Source organism: Salvelinus sp. IW2-2015, linkage group LG5 (assembly GCF_002910315.2).
Source record: "Salvelinus sp. IW2-2015 linkage group LG5, ASM291031v2, whole genome shotgun sequence".
In the NCBI taxonomy this organism is placed as follows: domain Eukaryota; kingdom Metazoa; phylum Chordata; class Actinopteri; order Salmoniformes; family Salmonidae; genus Salvelinus; species Salvelinus sp. IW2-2015.
Window position 1 is genome coordinate 28436139 of NC_036844.1, and position 18295 is coordinate 28454433.

General features: G+C 43.5%; 1 protein-coding gene across 1 annotated transcript; it reads left to right on the plus strand.

Annotated features, from left to right (window-relative positions):
- The first annotated feature begins 2059 nt into the window (after window positions 1–2059).
- On the plus strand, window positions 2060–5385 carry LOC111964203 (sororin-B). The gene is made up of 5 exons (XM_023987987.2): window positions 2060–2357; window positions 2830–2897; window positions 3033–3101; window positions 3216–3722; window positions 4881–5385. Exons 1-5 carry the CDS (start codon window positions 2324–2326, stop codon window positions 4959–4961), a joined length of 759 nt encoding a protein of 252 aa, XP_023843755.1. The 5' UTR covers window positions 2060–2323; the 3' UTR covers window positions 4962–5385.
- The last annotated feature ends 12910 nt before the right edge of the window (window positions 5386–18295 follow it).

Here is an 18295-nt window from a genome sequence, read left to right on the forward strand (position 1 = left end):
CAATGAATAACATTCTCACATAGGTGTTCCTTTTGTCCAGGTGGGAAAGGGCAGTGTGGAGTGCAATAGAGATTGCATCATCTGTGGATCTGTTAGGGCGGTATGCAAATTGGAGTGGGTGACCAGCCTTTCAAAGCACTTCATGGCTACAGACGTGAGGTCGGTAGTCATTTAGGCAGGTTACCTTAGTGTTCTTGGGCACAGGGACTATGGTGGTCTTCTTGAAACATGTTAGTATCACAGACTCATACAAGGAGAGGTTGAAAATGTCAGTGAAGACACTTTCCAGTTGGTCAGCGCATGCTCGGAGTACATGTCCTGGTAATCCGTCTGGCCCTGCGGCCTTGTGAATGTTGACCTGTGTAAAGGTCTTACTCACATCAGCTGTGGAGAGCATGATCACACAGTCGTCCGGAACAGCTGATGCTCTCATGCATGTTTCAGTGTTACTTGCCTCAAAGCGAGCATAGAAGTTATTTAGCTCATCTGGTAGGCTTGTGTCACTGGGCAGCTCTCGACTGTGCTTCCCTTTGTGGTCTGTAATAGTTTGCAAGCCCTGCCTCATCCAACTCGCGTCTAGTTCTAATACACTCGCGTCTTTATCGTAGTTTATTTATTTAGATAGAATCACATATTTATCATTAATTTAGTATCTGTGCAGTGCTGAAGTAAAAGGTTCTGAAGAACACCTCCAAAAGAAAGGCCAGGCTGTATCACAACCGGCCGTTATTGGGAGTCCCATAGAGCGGCGCACAATTGGCCCAGCGTCATCCAGGTTTGGCCGGTGTAGGCCGTCATTGTAAATAAGAATTTGTTCTTAACTGACTTGCCTAGTTAAATATAGGTTAAATTAAAAAAAGACATGTGATTTGGTAAGAATGCCCCTCTCCCAGTGACTGGCAGAACAGGTGTTGTATGTTGAGGATGAGGGCTGCAGTAAATATCTCAGATAGGGGGGAGTGAGGCCTAAGACAGTTTTATAAATAAGCATCAAGCAGTGGGTCTTGCGACGGGTATACAGAGATGACCAGTTTACAGAGGAGTATAGAGTGCAGTGATGTGTCCTATAAGGAGCATTGGTGGCAAATCTGATGGCCGAATGGAGAGCACCCTTACCTGCCGATCTATACATGACGTCTCTGTAATCTAGCATAGGTAGGATAGTCATCTGAATCAGGGTTCGTTTGGCAGCTTGGGTGAAAGAGGAGCGATTATTATAGAGGAAACCAAGTCTAGATTTAACTTTAGCCTGCAGCTTTGATATGTGCTGAGAGAAGGACAGTATACTGTCTAGCCATACTCCCATGTACTTGTATGAGGTGACTACCTCAAGCTCTCTTAACCCTACCTCAAGCTCTAGTGTGTTAAAGGTCCCAAAAGCATACACATCCCTGGGTTGCTCCTCTTTTCAGTTCACTGCTGCTAGCGACTGGAACGAGCTGCAACAAACACTCAAACTGGACAGTTTTATCTCAATCTCTTCATTCAAGACTCAATCATGGACACTCTTACTGACAGTTGTGTCTGCTTTGCATGATGTATTGTTGTCTGTGCCCAGTAAAGTTTGTACCATGTTTGTGCTGTTGTCATGTTGTGTTGCTACCATGTTGTTGTCATGTTGTGTTGTGTTGTTACAGTACCATGCTGTGTTGTCATGTGTTGCTGCCATGCTATGTTGTTGTTTTAGGTCTCTCTTTAGGTAGTGTTGTGTTTGGAGGATCTAAAATGGCGCCAGAAGAATGGCAGCTGTTTTACGGGTGCCCAACCAATTGTGCTATTATGTGTTTTTTCACCTTTTTTGCACTATTGGTTAGAGCCTGTAAGTAAGCGTTTCATTGTATTCAGCGCACGTGACAAATACACTTTGATTTGATTTGATTTGTTGTCTCTCTTGTCGTGATGTGTGTTTTATCCAATATATTTTATTTAAGTTTTTATTTTTAGTCCCCCCTGCAGGAGGACTTTTTGTAAAGAATAATTTGTTCTTAACTGACTTGCCTAGTTAAATAAAGGTTAAAAAATTTAAAAAAAATAATAACGGACAGGAACTGCACTCCAATGTCTTTTCCGGTACTTCCAGGCGGGTAATTTTGAAACTTTTAGTTATTCAGTCGTAGTTTTGCATTGGTTATTTGTTGCCTAGTTAGCTTGTGTGATATATTTATTTGCTAATTAGTTAATAATTTGTTTTACTAATTTCTCAAGTTAGCTAGCTTGTTGTCGATAGCTACTAGCCAGATAACGTTCATGTCTATTCTTGCTAGCTAATCACCCACCGAATTCATGTATTAACGTTAGTAAGTAAGTTGGACAGACGGCAAGGATGAGCAACGAGACACATCAATCCCTTTTGGCTGGTCAGTATGTTTGCTATTTTGTTCTTTATTTCTTAATTTAGAGAAGTGCTTCTGTTTATAGTAGTGCTTGTCTGTAATTAGCAGATGTGTGGTTCACTCCAATGGCGAGATTATTCTAAATAAGTCAAATTGTCAAATGGTGCCTATTGTGCATACTCAGTTAGACAGCTAGCTATATGCATCAATCTCAAATCAATGGCGAAGATGGACAGTACAATTATGGAAATAGATGGTAGTCTTCATATTGAGGCATACAGCTGGATCTTCACAACATCTCGACATTACTCCAAGTTTTTAGATAACAAAAAAAAAACGGTAATTTCAACTTTACCAGTCAATTGACTTTATCAGTCAAGGGACCAGTCAAGTCATGTTGCTAACTAAAGATCTCACATCATTGTTAGCTGTAAAAAGGGAAGCCAATGAGCCAATATTGTTGATGGTTGTGCCATTCTTTGTTTTATCATACCAGATTCTACCAGCCAGCCACGAAGGAGGTCAGCGCGGTTGACCTCTCCAAATCAAAATGTCCCCAACTCAGTAAGTAGTACATTTTGTCAGCACAACCAGTAACATTTCAATTTACCTTTTGACGTAGTCAAACTGCATCCTGCAAGCATCTTCAGTCTTGTCAGTGCTTTGTCTAAGTATATATAATGTTACTGTAATCCACAGGCTCCTACAGACACTGTGAAACGCAGCATCACTGTGAGGAAAATTGCACCCAGGAAAACACAATTCAATGTGAGTTGAAAGAACACAGCAAATTCACTTCCAGAATAAGCTGCATAGTTTTAATGTTTGGTCCTGCTATTTCATATCAGCCCAGTCATATGTGCACAATTGCTTTTGTTTCAGGTACCCTCAGAGGACAACAAAGAAAATGAACAAAGATTGTCTGAAGGCAGTCTGAAGAAGGCCAAAATTTCTATCCCAGGACCTGCCCAGGTTCCTCCACCAAAAGCCACCATGCTCTCCCCGATCTTGGCCCCCTCGCCACCCTATCCCCAGGCTGCAGCGAACTCTGAGGACTCAGCATGGTCACAGAAGGTGCGTCGGTCCTACAGCCGCCTAAGCCTAGGGGACCGTTCGTTTGAGCGTCCCCAAAGCCAGGACGTGTCCTCCCCATCTCTGCGTCGGGAGACCCTGTTTGGGTTTGAGAAGCTTCAGACACCCCAGGTTCTCCGCAAGGTGGAGGGGTCCAGGGTGGGCCCTGAGGCCTCCAAGTCATTCTGTGGGGTCAGCTCCTTCACCCTGATAGAAGGGAACGACAGTGCTGCAGCTGCTCCTGAGCCAGATGTCAACATCCCTGGTGTTGCTGTGGTAAAGGAGAAGAAGAGGAGGAAGAAGGTTCCTCAAATAAAAGTGAGACCATAACTGTATCGRATTAGTGGATACCCACTGCTCTCAGAGCAGGCCTGACGGATTTGACTAGCAGAAGTGACTACGTAGGAGGTTAGGAGAACTTATGCAGCAGGTTAGGACAATTATGAATAGGGTTAGCTAAAGTTGTCCACAACTTGAACATATCTAGCTATAACTACGCCTGCCTGAGAACAGTCTTGGTTTCCAATAATGTGATTCTGTAAGAACAGAGGGCATATGATACTACTGCGGTCACTGTTGACAACATTGATAAACAACTTAACCATAGTAGACTACAGTGTACATTCAATCCAATTTATTCATGAAGCCCTTCTTTCATCAGCTGATGTCACAAAGTGCTGTACAGAAACCCAGCCTAAAACCCCAAACGGCAAGCAATGCAGGTGTAGAAGCACGGTGGCTAGGAAAAACTCCCTAGAAAGGCCAGAACCTAGAAAGAATCCTAGAGAGGAACCAGGCTATGAGGGGTGGCCAGTCCTCTTCTGGCTGTGCCGGGTAGAGATTATAACAGAACATGGCCAAGATGTTCATAGATGACCAGCAGGGTCAAATAATAATAATCACAGTGATTGTAGAGGAGTAAATGTCAGTTGGCTTTTCATAGCCGATCATTCAGTGTCTCTACCGCTCCTGCAGTCTCTAGAGAGTTGAAAACAGCAGGTCTGGGACAGGTAGCACGTCCTGTGAACAGGTCAGGGTTCCATAGCCGCAGGCAGAACAGTTGAAACTGGAGCAGCAGCACGACCAGGTGGACTGGGGACAGCAAGGAGACATCAGGCCAGGTAGTCCTGAGGCATGGTCCTAGGGCTCAGGTCCTCTGAGAGTGAATTAGAGAGAGCATACTTAAATTCACACAGGACACCGGATAAGACAGGAGAAATACTCCAGATATAACAGACTGACCTTAGCCCCCCAACACATAAACTATTGCAGCATAAATATTGGAGGCTGAGACAGTGTCTCCCAACTCCTCCTAAGGCACCGTCTGACGATACCCCCAGAGAGGGCCAAACACCATCAAGAAATGAAAAGTAACATTTATTGCTCACTTAAACTATTTTCAAGATGGAGATGTGTAAGACCCTATAACATATGTACCTTTGTATTGATCTACTTTTCCATTTCCTTCCTACCCAGCTGGCAGAGCTGGACGACCTTGCGGCAAAGATGAATGCAGAGTTTGAAGAGGCGGAAGGATTTGATTTGGTGGTGGAATAAACTCATAGGTCATCCTCAAAGACTTTGACATGTAACTAGAAATCCTTTTTGCCAAGATTGGAGAAAGTAAACTTTTTACACTTCTATGATTGCATTTCAAAGGCGATGAGGTGTGAAAGTAGTTGATATTTGCATAAATATGGCACCTATGGGAACAACAAACAGGATTAATTTACAATACAGAAATGTAGATGTAGACTTTTTCAACGTTCTAAATGTGAGATTGGTTTAAAAAGTGACTTAATACGAGTTGTGTAATCTTAAAACCAGTTTCTATCTTCACTGATGTTCCTGTCACTTTGATAGGTTGATATTTCTTGTCTTTTTGAGATGACAACTTCATTAGGTCACAGGGACATTATCTTTTGTTGAAGAGCACCCTTTTATATTTTAAATGATTGTAAATTGGATTACAGACATCAGGTGTGTTTTAACTTGTACAATTTATTTACAAAGCATTTTCTGTGATGTTGTGCTTACAGCTGTTTGTTTTTTGCTTTTTTCTTTGTTAATTTCCTAAGTGTTCGAATTTGGGACAGAAGATGTCCAAACTAAGAATCGTTATCATGGCAGATTGTCATGTCCTACTATGATTTCAGAACTTGTGCTTTTGGATTTGATTGAAACCTGTATGTCATGCATTCCTTTATCACATTTGATCTCTAGGGGGTGCTCTCACCCTCATTGTGGTTTCTTCCATCACTGTTTTTACATATAAAATATTAGTTTAAATGTCATTATTTATTCCTCTCATATACAGTTGAAGTCGGAAGTTTACATATACCTTAGCCAAATACATTTAAACTCAGTTTTTCACAATTCCTGACATTTAATCCTAGTAAAGAATCCCTGTCTCGGGTCAGTTAGGATCACCACTTTGTTTTAAGAATGTAAAATGTCAGAATAACAGTAGAGAGAATGATTTATTTCAGCTTTTAGAATTTTGGCCCATTCCTCCTGACAGAGCTTGTGTAACTGAGTCAGGTTTGTAGGCCTTCTTGCTCGCACACGCTTTTTCAGTTCTGCCCACAAATGTTCTATTCGATTGAGGTCAGGGCTTTGTGATGGCTACTCCAATACCTTGATTTTGTTGTCCTTAAGCCATTTTGCCACAACTTTGGAAGTATGCTTGGGGTCATTGTCCATTTGGAAGACCCATTTGCGACCAAGCTTTAACTTCCTGACATGTCTTGAGATGTTGCTTCAATATATCCACATAATTTTCCTCCCTCGTGATGGCATCTATTTTGTGAAGTGCACCAGTCCCTCGTGCAGCAAAGCACCCCCACAACATGATGCTGCCACCCCTGTGCTTCACGGTTGGGATGGTGTTCTTCAGCTTGCAAGCATCCCCCTTTTTTCCTCCAAACATAACAATGGTCATTATGGCCAAACAGTTCTATTTTTGTTTCATCAGACCCGAGGACATTTCTCCAAAAAGTATGATCTTTGTCCCCATGTGCAGTTGTAAACCGTAGTCTGCCTTTTCTATGGCGGTTTTGGAGCAGTGGCTACTTCCTTTGATGAGCAGTCTTTCAGGTTATGTCAATATAGGACTTGTTTTACTGTGGATAAAGATACTTTTGTACCTGTTTCCTCCAGCATCTTCACAAGGTCCTTTGCTGTTGTTCTGGGATTGATTTGCACTTTTCGCACCAAAGTACATTCATCTCTAGGAGACAGAATGTGTCTCCTTTCTGAGCGGTATGACGGCTGCGTGGTCCAATGGTGTTTATACTTGCGTACTATTGTTTGTACAGATGAACGTGGTACCTTCAGGCGTTTGGAAATTGCTCCCAAGGATGAACCAGACTTGTGGAGGTCTACAATTTTTTTTCTGAGGTCTTGACTGAAATTTCTTTTGATTTTCCCATGATGTCAGGCAAAGAGACACTGAGTTTGAAGGTAGGCCTTGAAATACATCCACAGGTACACCTCCAATTGACTCAAATTATGTCAATTAGCCTATCAGAAGCTTCTAAAGCCATGACATTTTCTGGAATTTTCCAAGCTGTTTAAAGGCAGTCAACTCAGTGTATGTAAACTTCTGACCCACTGGAATTGTGATACAGTGAAATAATCTGTCTAAACAATTGTTGGAAAAATTACTTGTGTCATGCACAAAGTAGATGTCCTAACTGACTTGCCAAAACTATAGTTTGTTAACAAGAAATTTGTGGAGTGGTTGAAAAATGAGTTTTAATGACACTGTATGATGGTTTAGATTTTAGGGATTTAAGACTTTATCTGATCAAATTTATTATCAGATTTAACACTTCTTTGTTGGCTGTCTTCTTCATGACTGACTCCAGTATATTGAATTTTTGTTGTTGTAAGGTCTAGCTTATAGTGGTTGCTTTTTTGCAAATTTCTGTTTCATGAATATAATAAATAGTTTGAGCTATATTCTGTCTAATAATGGTTGTACGAAACACACTGAGTTGTAGATGTTTTGTCCTTTTGTATGAGTTTGGTATTAGAACTGTACTACATGATGCCATCATTAAGGTAATTCATTTTTCTTTAAACAGTTTTTGAAGGAACATTTTACCAGGCCAGTGATCCTGAATGTCAATTTGTTTATATTAAGTATCAATGTTCTAGGTCTCTGAAAAAAGATTGTTCTTAGAATTTAAGGAGTCACTTGATTTCTGAGTTATCTAACCTATATTTGGGTTGGGTCTCACATTAGCCCCACACTGCTTTGTCCTTCCCTTCTCTTTGCTGGAGGGTCTCAATGCAGTACTGCCATTGATTGTGAGTGGAGGGTTGTGCTGTATCACACAATTGGCAATCGATTCGGGGAAAGGGGCTGCGGGCGATGGACAACTACAGACAATAGGATTGTATTGCTATAACCTCAGAGCTAGAAATTAATTAAAATTAATGTCTATATAACTGGTGTCAAACATCCCGAAAGCACTTGTGTCCCTCTGTACTTACCAACTGTCAGGGTCTAGTGATATGGTAATTTAATGTGATCATTAATTGCAAACAATCATGTTTCTTGGTATGTGGTTGCTTAACATGCTATTGTAATTCAATGGAGTTCTCAAAGCTTTCCTTCATTTTCGTTGTCATGGTGTCTTTTGCAGTGATACAATAGGGACAGGCAGGTCAATAGCAAGCTGGACATTAATAACCAGTCAATCTCCTAAACACTGGAATCCAAACAGTTGAATTGTATACATAACTTAAGGGCAACTTTATTTGAGAAAATGCACAGGCAACATATTGGTTTCAGTCTAAACTTCCTTGACATGAACATAACAATAATGAATTCTTGAATATTGTTATTGAGTAAACTAAGCTTGTTGCACAAATAAGTATTTTTTTAAATGAACATTGCCCATACCATGTCACTTGAATAGATTAGCTGACCAATGTTTAATTTTATCGGGTATGATAAAAATAGAAAAAGAGCACGTGTTTTGTCTATGAAGTAGTTTTCACATGAGATTTGAAAAATCGCTTGGGGCTAGTGGATGGGTGCAAAGGATTTATTGATGTTTCATGCATGCTCCACCGCAATTGGAAAATTGTTACATCAGATGGAGGGTGCAGGCAGAATCCTGGTACAAAACATCAATGATCATCTCAACCTGTGTCATTCTTATGCGTCCTCTGACAGAGTATGTGCTAGCACTCACTGCTTATGTGGTTTAGGATATCAGAATTAATGATTAAGATCAAGTTAATTGAGTTAAGTAGATTTTTTATGTTTCTTGATTTAGACAGATTAGGATTCTTGAATTACTGGCACGTCTAAAACATTTCACACCATGTTTTAGGTAAGTCTGACTGTGATTTGAGATTGATAGTATTTGCTGATATATTATGTTTGTGTTGACTTAAAGTATTTCAAGAATAACTTAACAGATGTTAGTAGTTTTGTAACCGCTGCATTTAGGGGAAGAAATTGTTGTAGTTGATGTGGTTAATGGCCTGTTTTAAGTTAGCATAACTATTATGCCCTTATGAAAGTGCTCAGTTAAATTAGCTCACAGAAAATGTATTCAGCATGTAGTAATGTCCTAACCTTGCTATAATTCTGTTATTTTTCCAAATAGTTGAGCTGTGGTCCAGAAAATATATTTGAATCATCAGAAAGTATCAAGGAAATAACACAGGGAGAGGAATAGTTGCAGACCGCACAGCAGGGAAAAGATTGTCCCTGCACCCAGGGACTACCACACAAAAGCAGTGGAGGAGGACTTGGGTTTGGGGAAGCAGCAGGTGATGGAGAAGTACTTCACTCCCGTACAGCATAAGCAGGGGACCAGGAGCCACAGGCACAGCAGGCCCCACTTCCATGACCATCACGACAGGGACCACAAGCATTGCAAGATGGCTGACCAAAAAACTGATCACCACAAACACCATCTCCGCCATCACCACAACCATGATTATCATCACCATCCTCATCACCAGCACGAGCTAGATTGGTCAAAGGATCACAATTGTCATGGGTATGTTTGATTAAATTAGTTTATTAGTTCACTAATTTCTGAAATCTTGGATGGAATTTCTTGTTTTTATATTCAACATTTTGGACATTGTACATATTTTGAGACATATTCAGATGTGACAAAATTATCTTGTCCTAGTTAATTTAACCAGCACTGCGTTATTGTAAAATGTGTAACTCACAGGAGGTTGGTGGCACCTTAATTTGGGAGGACAGGATTGTTGTAATGGCTGGAGCGGAATAAGTGAAATGGTGTCAAATACATCAAACACATGGTTTCCATGTTCCATGCATTATTATGAGCTGTCCTCCACTCAGCAGCCTCCACTGGTGTAACTGAGCCCTAAGAATATGGTCTCTGAACACTGCTGTCATCCTGTTCTCCTCTTGCAGTAGCAACCATTCAACATCAGAGGGCAACATTGTCTGCCACCATCACCATGGCCACAACAATCAACCTCACCACCACAATGAGAAATCACACCACTCTCCCCCTGACCATCCTCATCACCAACACCAACCGCATCACCATGCTACAGATGATGTGACCTCCCACCCTCAGATTGCAGCAACTTCCAGCTCCTCCTCTGGTTCCTCATCATCATCTTTCTCATCTTCCTTCTCTTCCTTAACATCATCCTCTTCCTCCTCGTCATCCTCTGGCTCTTCATCCACCTGGTCCTCTCAGACCACTATAAATGAGTCTGTGAAGGATTACAAACATCCACTACAGAACCCCAAGTACTCACAGTCCTGCACTGAAATCTGTGAGGGGAGGAAGGCCTATGATGATGAGGAAGATGAGACATCTCCTTTAATAGATGACGAAGGCTATCTCCACAAGTCCCCAAGCCAGGAAAGGAGCCTGAAAGGAAAAAATAAAAAGAAAGCTGTGTCCTCTCATCTGACCCCTGCCAAGATCACCCTGAAGAAGCAGGAGAGTGCTAAATTGGTAGGAATGGGTGGCAAAGTCCGCAAGGCAAAGTCAATGGAGGCGCTGTCCCATTGTGAGTACAGGGATGGAGATGCAGATACCATTGTAGATCAGGAGGAGTTGGGGAAAAGCAAGGAGGTAGCCAATAAGAACTTAGTGAAGGACAAGCTGAAGTTCTCTGCCTTTCTGAATGAGATCACCAGGCAGGTGCTCAGCCCATACAGACTCACCTCTCTTGGAGTCACAGCTGCTCACAGGCCTAGCAGCCCAGAACAAGCCTCCCTGAGGTTCCCCAAGGTGGAACGCACAGGGGAGCAGAGGCAAAGACAGAAGAGTAGTCGGCCTGGCAGTGCAAGCTCTACGACAGTTAGTGTTCACTCCCATATCAGTAGGCATTCCCATTCCAGGAAGCACTCTCATTCCATCAAGCACTCTCGCTCCCATCTCGGCGCAAACCAGCATCACCAACACCATTGCCACCATCAGCCTGCAAGAGACATGCACCGCAGTCCTAGCAGCCACACCGATGACAGCAGTAGCCCAGAAAATAGCCCCTCATCAAGACATCACTCCCGTTCTTCAACACCACACCATCATAACAAGCATCTCTCCCATTCTCAATCTCACCACCATCACAGAGGTCTTCAAAGTCCATCTCATCACCATAGAGACCACCAAAGCCCAAAACATCACCATGGAGACCACCACAGCCCAAGCCATCCCCATCGCCATGGAGACCACCACAGCCAAACTAATCATCATGGAGACCACCACAGCCCAACTCATTCCCATCATCATGGAGACCACCACAGCCCAACTCATTCCCATCATCATGGAGACCACCACAGCCCAACTCATCACCATGGAGACCACCACATCCCAACTCATCACCATGGAGACCACCACAGCCCCACTCATCCCCATCACCATGGAGACCACCACAGCCCAAGCCACTCCCGTGATCATGGGGACCTCCACAGCCCCAGTCATCCCCATCTCCATGGAGGCCAACACAGCCCAACTCATCCCCATGGAGACCTCCACAGCCCCAGTCATACCATATCATGGAGACCTCCACAGCCCCAGTCATCCCCATCACCATGGGGACCTCCACAGATCCAGTCATCTCCATCACCATGGAGACCACCACAGCTCAACCCATCACCATCCCCATGGAGATCACCACAGCCAAACTCATCCCCATGGAGACCACCATAGCCCAACTCATCCCCATCACCACGGAGACCACCACAGCCCAAATCATCCCCATCACCATGGAGTCCACCACAGCCCAACTAATCACAATCACCAAGGATACCACCACAGCCCAATTCATCACCATCGAGACCACCACAACCCAACTCATCCTCATCACCATGGAGACCACAACAGCCCAACTCATCCCCATCACCATGGAGACCACCACAGCCCAACTCATCCCCATCACCATGGAGACCACCATAACCACACTCATCACCATGGAAACCAACACAGCCAAATTCATCCCCATGGAGTCCACCACAGCCCAAGTCATCCCCAACACCATGGAGACCACCAAAACCCAACTCACCCCTATCACCATGGAGACCATCACAGCCCAACTCACCCCCATCACCATGGAGACCTTCACAGCCAAACACTTTCCCATCACCATGGAGATCATCACAGCCCTAGTCATCCCCATCACCATGGAGACCACCACAGCCCAACTCATCCCCGTCACCATGGAGACCACCACAGCCGAACTCATCCCCATCACCATGGAGACCACCACAGCCTAAGCCATTCTCATCACCATGGGGACCTCCACAGCCCCAGCCATCCCCATCACCATGGAGACCACCACAGCCCAACCCATCACCATCACCATGGAGACCACCACAGCCCAACTCATCACCATTCCCATGGAGACCACCACAGCCAAACTCATCCCCAACACCATGGAGACCACCAAAACCCAACTCATCACCATGGAGAATATCACAGCCCAACACTTTCCCATCACCATGGAGACCATCACAGCCCAAGTCATTCCGATCACCATGAAGGCCACCACAGCCCAATTCATCCCCATCACCATGGAGACCACCACAGCCAAACTCATCCCCAACACCATGGAGACCACCAAAACCCAACTCACCCCCATCACCATGGAGACCATCGCAGCCCAACTCATCCTCATCACCATGGAGACCACCACAGCCCAACTCATCCCCATCACCATGGAGACCACTACAGCCCAACTCATCACCATGGACACCACCACAATCCTCTCCACCCAGATTCACACCATCACCACGTCTCCCATTCAGAATCTCAGCATCACCACGGCACCCATGCAGAATCTCTCCATTCCCATGGCTCCCATCCAGAATCTTTCCATCACCATGGCTCCCATCCAAAATCTCTCCATCACAACGGCTCCCATCCAGAATCTCTCCATCACCACAGATCCCATCCAGAATCTCTCCATCACCACAGATCCCATCCAGAATCTCTCCATCACCACAGATCCCATCCAGAATCTCTCCATCACCAGGGCTCCCATCCAGAATCTCATGATCACCAGGGCTCCCATCCAGAATCTCCCCATCACTGCGGCTCCCATCCAGAATCTCTCCATCACCGCGGCTCCCATCCAGAATCTCTCCATCACCAGGGCTCCCATCCAGAATCTCTCCATCACCGAGGCTCCCATCCAGAATCTCTCCATCACCAGGGCTCCCATACAGAATCTCTCCATCACCATGGCTCCCATCCAGAATCTTATGATCCCCATGGCTCCCATACAGAATCTCACGATCCCCAAGGCTTCCATACAGAATCTCTCCATCACCGAGACTCTAATCCAGAATCTCATGATCCCCATGGCTCCCATCCAGAATTTCACAATCCCCATGGCTCCCATCCAGAATCACATGATCCCCATGGCTCCCATCCAGAATCACATGATCCCCANCATGATCCCCATGGCTCCCATCCAGAATCACACGATCCCCATGGCTCCCATCCAGAATCTCACGATCCCCATGGCTCCCATCCAGAATCTCATGATCCCCATGGCTCCCATCCAGAATCTAACGATACCCATGGCTCCCATCCAGAATCTCACGATCCCCATGGCTTCCATACAGAATCTTTCCAACACCATGGCTCGCATACAGAATCTCTCCATCACCACCATAGTTCCCACCAAGATTCCCACCACCACCTTTCTCATTCAGAATCTCACCATTCACACTCCCATTCTGAACCCCATCACATTTCTACCAACCCAGAATCTCATCATCATCACCACCATCCTTCCAATTCTGAATCTCACCAACATCCCTCACCTGCAGACACACAGCAGCACCATGATGGTCACCACAGCCCATCAAGCCATTCTAAGGAGCACTTTCCTGTCAGTGCACCGGCTACAGAGCTGGAGTCATTGTCCCATTCCAGCAAGTCTGGTTCTTCCAGGAATACCAGCAGCCCCACGAGTCAGGACGAGCGGCAGACGGGCTACAGCGGCTCAACTACCTCTCTACATAAAGTATGACATTGCTCCGGGGGTTGGGTTTATCACTATCGCTAGTTATGTCAAGCATTATCTACAGTATACTGTATATTTATTGACCATTTGGTACTGTTGAACGTGTTTTACATTCTTAATTAAGCAATTATGTAAGAATGTTCCACTCATTTGTTTTCCATCGATTGTGGAATTAAACATGCAGGCTCCTTCCTAACTACGTAATCATGGATGACACATGGAAAAAGTGATCACATGCAAACTCATGCACATCAAATTATCACACAATGTGTCCCTATTGGTTATCAATGTCTATTAACTAGAAGCTACACAATCAATTTCTATTTCTGAAATGCACGTTGTGGACGACTGTAAATACTTTTTTTGTTTTTTGTCATTCCCATACAGGAAGCATCTGAGGTTAATCGAATAATGTGAGTTTGATTTTGTTTAATTTGATCTCCGTCTTATTGTTTATTGGGGGAATAATTTTTAATTGAGAAAATAACGTTTTTTTAAAATCCTCTCTTCCATATGTTTGTTGTTTAACAATAAATATTTTTCTTGAAGATACACATTATTATCTAACTGAGCACTAAACCCCTCCCCCTCCGCTCTCATACTTCATTCAGGATGCTTCAGGAGCAAAATGAGGATCTGCACCACAGTTTGTCCCAGACTGTCGTGCGAATGGAGTGCATGGGCACAGAGTTTAAGAGCAGTCACCAGCTCCTTGAGTCCGAACTACAGAACACTTGTGTCGAGCTGAGCAACCTCCTGGACAAATTCAAAAGGTCAGGGGTGTGATGAGACGTTGGGACGGGTTCCTCTAGAATTATGAGAGGGTTCAGAGAGGAGTGGCAGTTCCAATCCATTTTATTTGCCTTTTACAGGAACTCATTCAAAAGTTTACAAAAATTCAAATCAGCATTCATTTTGAGTTAATATGCATGACATTGTCAAGCTTAGATAGTGCTATTATTGTACCTCTTACAGTCCTTATGTATCTCTCTCCCATTTCAGACTTACAGATAACAAATCCTACACTCAACAGACCAAAAATCTCCTGAAGCAGAAGCTTCATTCAGTGGTGAGGCACCAGAAGATCAAAAGCTCATTTTGCATACAAGTATACATTAGATACGTCAATAGAAGGGATTTTGTTCACATATCTGGAAAATTGTATCACCATTTTCATCATGTTTATGTTTGTTCTGTCTTATGTGTGTGGTCTGTCAGGCTCAGAGTATGGACGGGGAGCGTGAACATCTGAACCAGCGCATCACAGCCCTGACAGATCAGCTGTCCTCAGCCAAGACCACCATCCACAGCATGGAGACTATTAACGTGAGAACTCCTGATGAACAGATCTAGCCGAGACAAAAAGACAACCTAAAACGTGCGCAAAACCAGACCAGAGTGGCCAAGTACAGAAAAATACTACTAGTACAGGCCCTGAAACAAATTCGCCTGACCTCTATGATCCCCTGACCCTCGAGCCCCAACCTAGGAATGCATTGCAATAAGAATCAGCTATAGTGCATGGTATGCACTTACACAATGTAGCAAATTGTAACTATGTTCCTCTTTGTATAGTATAAAATGTCTCCTACCTTTCACCATCCAAATCTCCCTTTAGTTTGACCTTCTGTTTATTCATCATGCCCATTTTAGTTGAGAGTAAAACCACCAATAGAAACCATTGTTTTTGTTTCGAGCTGCATGCAGTTAATAAATGTTGTTTTACATAACCCATTGTTTCAAAAAAAAAAAAAAAAAAACATTGTTATGAAGCTATGATTTGTCTTTTAGTCTTGATTTTTTTTCTCATTTTTTTCTTGATGTATAATTGTGTGTTGTTCTTTGTCAACAACATGCCTGTATTCTGTTCTGTGTTTTTAACGTTTGACCATGATTGACGAATCGATTGATTACTCCTTCACCCTTTAGGTAACATCATTGCTGCAAGAAGCCTTGGACCAACATTTCCACCGAGATGATTCTGTCAATCAATTAAATCTCCCTGTTGCGCCACCACCGGTCCAGTTCATGGATAGTCAGCATTATGGAAAGGTCACCGCCACAGGGGAGGACCAATCGCTGGGAACATTGCCAGAAGAGGAGGAATCTGATTGGTCGGAAATGGGGGATGAGGCTCCAAAATGTGTTCTGAGGTCAGGGGGAGATCATCATGGTGGTACAGCGTTTCAACCATGGAGACAAGAGCGTATTCGCTGGGCAGGGCAGGGAGAGGGAGAGACAGAGAGTGAGTCAGGGAGTGAGGAGATTGTCAGACAACACCCTCTCCGCTCCCAGCAGGTCCCCCATCTCCATGTTACCATTCACTCTGAGACCTTACCAGCCCCCATAGATGGTGTCACCCTCACCACCATTTTCAGGAGCTCAGCTGATGGCCCAACAGAGGATGTGTACAGGGCCACTGCGAGCCGCAAACTAGGCTCTCCCATCCGCATCCTGTCAGCCAGTCTGGATGAGATCCCCTCCTGTAGGGGGAAGAATCAAAGACAGGAGGAGCAGCATGGCCAGCTGAAGGGCACAGAGGCCATGATGGACCTCCACCACCCAGAGGACGGTACCATGGATGACTCAGAAGATGAGATCATCCATAACTGGAGGACAAGGAGCGGGGACATGGGTGATGATGGCGGTGTGGATACCACGAAGGCAGATCCTGGCAGCAGTCTGGAAAACTTACAGTCGGCCCAAAATATGCTCAACCACTTCATCTGCCAGCTGCAGCCTAGCGAGGGGGAGGACAAGGGATACTGGACAAAGTGCTGAATGGGGAAAGAACACAGCTGTGACACCTGATCTCTTCACAGAGACACAGATGTTGACTGGGTTGGTGCATGGTTGTTTAAGTAATTCAACTTAAGAGTGATTTTTATTACATTTGATATTCATAATTCATCTATGAGTATGTTGTATTTTAAACATAAAGCTACAGAATTGGTCTTTATAACCAATTTAATAATAATAATTTAAATTATAATTCAATTATTTAAATCTGATTTGAAAGTTTCCAGGCCTAAATATTATTCATCATTAAAAAAACAGCCAGCAACAAGTAAGAAAGAAACTTTCAAACATTATTTTTGTTCTGCACCTGAAGCTATTAAGGCAAGCGGCCCAAATTGGAGATCGAGGATCCCCAGCTCCACGTTTTGATATTTATGATATTTTTCTCTATTCATAGTCAAAAACATGTCCTGGTGTGTTTTTGTTGTTGTTGTTACGCTATGCAGGGAATGGCTTTGATGTCCTCCAGAGGTAACATCAAACAAAAATCACGTCGCTTTGATACCTCCTGTTCTCGGGTGCGATCTCTCCGGGAAACACTGTCCAGGCCTCCCTCCCGTCTCATCATAGCAGAGCACCGAGAACTTCACAGCCCAGTGCTTTCCCATCACCATGGAGACCACGGCCGAATCTCGCCCGTTCCACTGATTTATAGAAAATAGATCCTTTCAGAACCTCTTGTGCATAATTCATTATACTGGTTGGTGTGTGTCTTTCTCTCGGTGTGTGCATGTTAGATAAGACGACAAGTGTTTCACAGAATGTAGGTCCTTAGGTAAGATGTAAGACATGTATATAGATATACTTTGTTTGTCCTCATAAATTAATTCACCTCCAGACATAATGCAAGGTGTAGTTTGGACAATGTATACCATCAAATATTTACTACAAATAGTATCCGTTGGACATTCACGGTGGATTGGAAACAAGCTTTCTTAAGACCGGTTTTAGTTAATGGTGATAAAATGAAAACAGAATTTGGGGATGGATCGTGTGGTCTGGTGTGTATGGTTCCAACTGCTAAAATATATAAAGGTTTCCTCCCTAAAGTAATAGTTAAGAATCCTTGGAGAAAACAAAGAAACATTTATTCTTCTTGCATGCAAACTATGTTTTATCTTATAATATTGATGTTTATGTCTCCATGTTGATATGATGGAAAAAGCAACATGACATAATGTAAAACTGAATCACCATTATAATTGTGGTCACCAGAGGCATGCAACCGTCCAGTGAGATACACTACCTTTCAAGAGTTAGGGGTCACTTAGAAATGTCTTTGTTTTTGAAAGAAATCCCCCAAAAATTGTCCATTAAAATAACAAAATTGATCAGGAATACAGTGTAGACATTGTTAATGACTATTGTAGCTGTAAACGGCTGATTTAAAATAAAGGAATATCTACATAGGCGTACAGAGGTCCATTATCAGCAACCATCACTCCTGCGTTCCAATGGCACGTTGTGTTAGCTAATCCAAGTTTATAATTTTAAAAGGCTAATTGATCATTAGAAAACCATTTTGCAGGTATCTTAGCACAGCTGAAAACTGTTGTGTTGATTAAAGAAGCGATACAACTGGCCTTCTTTAGACT

Coding starts and splice junctions, on each gene's coding strand:
- LOC111964203 (XM_023987987.2), top strand. CDS start 2,324: ATGAGCAACGAGACACATCAATCCCTTTTGGCTG. Junction 2,358..2,829: donor ACATCAATCCCTTTTGGCTG/GTCAGTATGTTT, acceptor TTATCATACCAG/ATTCTACCAGCCAGCCACGA. Junction 3,102..3,215: donor CCAGGAAAACACAATTCAAT/GTGAGTTGAAAG, acceptor CTTTTGTTTCAG/GTACCCTCAGAGGACAACAA.